The sequence below is a fragment of the Cariama cristata genome, unplaced genomic scaffold (genome assembly GCF_000690535.1).
Source record: "Cariama cristata isolate BGI_N322 unplaced genomic scaffold, ASM69053v1 scaffold10099, whole genome shotgun sequence".
Classification (NCBI taxonomy): Eukaryota; Metazoa; Chordata; class Aves; order Cariamiformes; family Cariamidae; genus Cariama; species Cariama cristata.
The window spans coordinates 9614-15550 of NW_009635245.1; the positions used below are offsets into that span (position 1 = coordinate 9614).

A 5937-nucleotide genomic window follows, 5' to 3' on the forward strand; every position below is an offset into this window, starting at 1 on the left:
CAATAGACCATTGTGTGCATCCAGGCACTTTTTATGAGCACAGGGTTTTTTTCCTGGCTTCCTGCAAATAAATTAAGGCTTAAGCTCAGATCCACTGTCAACCTGGCATTCCAGTTTATATTAAGTTTCTATTAATTCATACCTTTTGTGTTCTCCTCTTGTCATTTTCAGAGCCTACCTCCTCACTCAAAGGCAACAAGTATTTCGCAGATGCATGCTGGGCAAGTAAATGCCCTGCAAGGTGAGCTCCAGGGGAGACATGAGGAGGTATTCATCAAGGAGAAGCTAAGAGAAATGGAGGAACTCGACATCAAGAAAACTCTCCAGGATCAGATCGGCCAGTGTTTCATCGAGTGCCGGTGAGCAGAGATAAACACTTGCCCCTTAATAAGTCCATTTGCCCCAAGGAGACGGATTTTGCAGGGGTGATCCCAGTCCCAGTTGCAGAGCTAAGTTCCTGAGCAGCAGGACTCCTAACTGGGGAAACCAGAATAGCGCATCGCTCCTTGCATAGCCCGGCAGGGATCAGAGGTGCGCCTTGAAGGACCGACTGCAGAATCAGGTCCACATGCATTAAAGCGGAGACACGTTCAGTTTGCACATTAGCTTGGGCTCCAGCTTTGTAGTTATAAGAAGCACCCTTAAAGTTTAGGAACACTGACTTTTTTCCCCCTGTCTGAACACGTAAGGTTTAAGAGAGAGAATGCAGTCTTCCATGAGAAAGAAGTATAATTATTTGCTATAGCAAATCACATCACGTCACCAGTACTGCAGTCCAGGTGCCTGCTGCTGGTGTTACCCAGCAGCCCACACGAATCTGAAATACTTTTGTACTTGAGGCCTGACCTTCAAGACAGTCCCCCAAATGTAACTTTACTTAAGTAGTGCTGCTGATCTCAGTGAAACTTCACGTCTCAGTAGAGTTAAGCACATACTTACACATTTTTAAACTGAGTGCTGACACCTATAGTTCTCTCAGGAAGTTTACTTTAGCTGAAAAAAATTTTGAGACTGGCGATTCTAATATGGCAGTACTGTAAAGACTCATACTAAGGAATATAGGCTGGTTTTATGATACTGGTAATTTTTTCCAGGATTTACCCAATCCAGTGGGTTTGTATACAAAAGTAAGTTGGGAAGCAGCACCCGAAAGTCCCAGGATTTAGCACCAAGGTTTCAGCTGCTCTGCAAAAACACTTCCAGGAGTTTTGTATCTTGAGCTGCTCGGTGACGTTTCAGGGCTCGTATTCGTCTTGTGGACTAGTGTCACATCCGTTAATCATTCAGTGGTTTTTCAGTTTACTGGATGTGCCTTCAGCATTGCAGTTTCCAGTTAGAAACACAAATGCATTCTGATGAAATCCTATTATTTATTCCTTGACTACTTTGATCAGGTTTTGATAGCTCTGCGACAGTGTAGTGTTTGTTAACAAAAAAAGCAATTGTAAAAATAGCACTCTCACAGGTCTGCCACCATCTATTTCTCTTCTTGTACTTTTGCCTCTTATAAACACTCGAGACTCTAGCATATTTTTTACCCCATCTAGCTCTCCTTTAGAAAGGACTGCTGGTTTTACAAACCTCAGTTATTACAAAGCACTTCCCCATTCCCTAAATCAACCCGGTTCCTAGGGCCTGGTCTCTACGCTTCTTGAGCTGCCATTTCCTGCCGCTCCCCACAACTCCCAGCATGTTCTGAGGTACAGAAAGATCTTATTTCCTTTGCTTAATATTACCCATCTAACGGTAATTCTCTAACATAGGTCAATCGTGTCCAATTAACTTGACTCTAGAGCTTGAGGAGAGCTAACTGAAATACTGTGTGAACCAATAACAACGTTTCTATAGGAGATTAGCAGAGAACAGTCAGTCTCCCAGAGAATAAGGCTGAGCCATAAACCTCTTTAAAGGCAGTTATGAGACGTTATTAAAAGTAAAATCCATTCCATGGAGACACTTAACAGCAGAGCCAACCGAGAGCCTAACCAATCCAAAGGATCATTTGGAGGAAGCCGAAGCTGTCTTTCGATCAGGGAAGGTGGAGAGAAATGGCTGAATGTGCAGTTCATCAAAACCCTTGCCACCTCGTGTATAAGCAACCTCAGTCTCACATATCTATGAAATGCTCTGAAGATGTAAGGTGGAGTGTAAATGCTGAGCTTTCTTATTCAGGAGCCCTTATAAGTGAAATGGGACCTTATTGCTACATTTATATTCCAGATGTGCCCAGGGGCCCAACTTTAGGTGAGACTTCAAGGCTACAGGCAGACATAGTCAGTATTGCAGCATATAAATATGTGATTAAACAAGTTATAAGGAGTTCTTTAGCTAACCTTTAAGTTGTCTGGTCTAGTCAGGTTCAGTAGTCTTGAATCTCATCTAGACTTGAGGATTAACAAAGATTAAAGCAGATATTTGAATATAAGCACCACATTAACTCATCTTAGATAGCTTTATATGTATGCTTTTCCTGAGCAAGTGATTGTATTAAATGGGACTAAGATACACCTCCACACACAGTTCATCAGTGACACCACTGCTGAGAGTCAAGCCTTTAGCCAGACATGTTGTTCCGCTGCAGCTGAGAGAGACTGAGAAAACATGTTCCTTCCAACCTTCTAGTATAACCAGAGCAAGCTGCTTTTCAACCCACCCATCTGAAACAATCCGATATTAAAAAAATATAACCAAAAAGCAGTTTTAAGTTAAAATCAGGCCATTTTGGTAGAGCACAGTTAAAGAGATGCTGCTTATGCAGTTCTGTGGTGTGCCCGAGTGCAGGGTCACCTCGATGGCAGAGGGACCGTGACAGACCTGGTGCAGGCAGAGCAGTGTGTTTGATCATACTCCCTGTTACTCTCTTTTAAATTAACTGTCCATCATGATCTCTGAAAATCAGTAAGGCATGTTTCAGGCAAGACTAGACAGATCTCTTCAATAAAATAAATATATATTCTGGTGATTTAGCAGTGTGGCAGATAAAGTTCTGCCCCCAGTGAAGCCAGTGGGAGAGCTGCCATCAGCTTCAAAGGCTGGTCATCACCCAATAATTTAGTTCATTTGAGTCTGGCTGAGGGAGGCAGTGATTTACAGGACTGAGTGGGGTTTGAATGAGCTGCCTGCCATCCTGCTCTTCACAGGAAGCCTCTATTTAAGTGACCAAAATAATTTTCCCTGCAGACATATTCACTGGCATCCAAAATTGGTAAAAAAAAATCTGCAAATTTCTATACACAGGGAGCATGTGTGTCATGCAGAGCCAAGCTTTCCGTGCGGTGCGTGCCAGAGGCACTGCAGAACTCGCAGGAGTTGTGTCTTGCTCCTGCCCAGCCTGCTGAGCAGTAGCCAGATCTGATGTATCAAAGTTTACATTAATTATTACCTGCCAGGATATATTTTTGCTCTCCGCTAAGCCAGTCTTCAAGATCAACACCTAAAAGTAGCTTATAAATTATTCTTTAACTAGGCTTTTTGACAGAATTTACCATTGTCCATAGTCTATTAAATAAACAGATAGTTAAAAGGGAACAAAGATTCTTTTGAATAAGTTTTGCTGTATGTACTGAAAAAACAAACCCAAACTTCCGTATTTTATCCTTCAATTGGAAAAGGATGTGATTGGAAATACAATTAGCAGGTATTGTCTTTCAGCACAGCTACTATTAGATTACAAAAGCAATGAACACATATTAAATTTCTCCACTTGTAAGGACCGCTATAAATATTTACCACTTTCTTTGCACAGGGGAACAGGCATAGCTTCAGTCATTTCAAGACCCAAGACAGTTTCTTATAAAAATAGGTTCTAGAAAAGCAAAGCAAAAGCCAAAGGAATAGATTAAACAAAAATGTTCCAGTTGCTTATAGCAATCCCACTGCAGAGAAGACAAAATATTTTTAATACAACACTGTGCGTTTCATAGCCTTACCATCCATCGTTCTGTTTATCTGTGTTGACTTCCATGGAGCTGTTCTTATTTGACTTGCAGATTATTCACATAAAGCTTTCTAGATTTCTGTTTGGCCTTGTCCCTACGCACCGTACTAGAAGAGAGAATTTTTTTTTTTTGAATGCTTTTTTATGAAAGCATCGTGTGGTATACCTATAAGCCCCCCTTTTTTTCAAGATAGCTATATAATTAGTAGAGCAGGAGTACAAATGTTCCAAAATTAACAGTTGCTGTGATTATATACAACTGAGTCTGGATTTTAATCACTTGACTCCCACAGACTCCATCCATTACATTAATAACAGTGTTTCATATTAAGATAGAGCAATTGCATAGCTGGAGTTTTAGTTTCAATTTCCTGTACTATTCCAGACCAAAACCATTTTTCTCTAATTTCACATCTAGGGTTTTGCACTGCATGTGCAAAAACTGTTGTCGTCTTCTCCACTCTTTACCCTCTGTACATACCAACAGTTCCCAAATTATGAATCTTCCTTGGAATCATCCCTAAAATAAGTTTTTAAAAAAAAGGGATGGAGAGAGATGAGAGAAGGGTCCCCTTATTATACAGAGAAATATAGTAGTGTCTTTGTCAAAGAAAAGTCTTCTCCGACAGAAATCAATACAAAGGATAAGAAATCAAGATGAGATTTTTATTACCAGAGATAGCCTCAAGAATCACAGGGGAGAGCCTAATACACAGGCTTTGCCGTAATGTGCCTTATGCCCTCTAGCTGTAACAAATTATGCTGTGAATTTCTTGGAGGATTTATACGCCGCTGCTCAGGGCTCTGGGGAGCATTTCATCAGTGGCATTGCTGACCTAATAACAGGGGATCTAAGTAATAGCAACTTTTATGTACGTTATGTGTTATTCCCACAGATTTGGGGATTGGGTTTTTTTTTTTTCTAGAGGAAGGAGGAGGCGAGGGGTAAATGTGCTTTCATAATAGGTTTACACTTTACTGATTAGTTTTGAATGATCTTCTTGCTCTGCCTGCTGACTTGAGTACTGTCAGAAAAAGAATTGGCCAAGCATCATGGTGAGTGAATGAGACTCCTTCTGAAGCGGGGGGGGTCCTGCGCTTTATTTATTCATTTGGAACATTCCTGACAGCCAGCCCAGGCTTTGATGCAGAGGAAAGGAGAAAGAAATAAGAAGTGATCATGTTATATTTCCCTTTTTCACAAGATTGTTTTGTTGAGCTGAGTTTACTGCCAATACGCCTGTTCACGGGGCTCCCTAGGTAGCAGGGGGTGGGGAAGGAGGAGGAAGATGAATGGAGAGAGAGGTTTTGCACTGAAACTCCACAGAATAGGGAAAGTATTCATTTGTGTCAGGCACTGCCCGTATCGCATTTCACACTCTGTACACACTGCTTTTTATGAAGTTAACGTTAACACGCGTGAAAGTTGCCAGGCAATCCATCAGCAACTGAAGTCTTGCCAACAGGACAGAGACAGATGACACCTCGGCAGTGCCAAGCAGTGGCAACCCCCTCAGCTGTGGTTCGGAGAAATTGTTCCTCTAAGGCCATCCGGACCCATGTTGTTTTTCCAGTCCCATCTGGCTCATCATACGTGCCCTCAGCCTGCCAAAAGTGCTTTCCAAGTAACCAGGGAGCATGGGTTTGCGATCTCTATGCAATATGGCAACAGTTCACAAAACAGCTGATAGGAAAATTGCTTAATAACCAGTTTTAGTGCAGTGAACCACTACGACAGACAGTTCTCTTTAAGAGCAAGCTCCAGTCTGGGAATCCTTGGAACACAACCAGAGACATCACCAATCCCTTAAAAATCACACTCCTCTTTCCATACAATGTCCTATTACTCTGGAAAATGCATTCCCTTCTTCTCTGCCACCCCTGCAAGGGCATTTCTCCTGTAAGAACCTACCAAAAAATGCCTCTCTGGTATCTGGTACTTTATATTCAACACAGACAGGAGTTACTGCCCACAGTAGCCATTTATAAATAGGTGTTGA

General features: G+C 41.8%; 1 protein-coding gene across 1 annotated transcript in view; it reads left to right on the forward strand.

The window, feature by feature from the left end:
- Positions 1–210: 210 nt before the first annotated feature.
- Positions 211–5937, forward strand: part of IQCA1 (IQ motif containing with AAA domain 1) — a gene marked incomplete at its 3' end in the record, with an annotated part of 75945 nt that continues 70218 nt past the window's right edge. Inside the window, exon 1 of the mRNA XM_009707457.1 lies at positions 211–359. Coding sequence (XP_009705759.1) covers positions 211–359 — 149 coding nt within the window. The remainder of the gene's footprint in view (positions 360–5937) is intronic.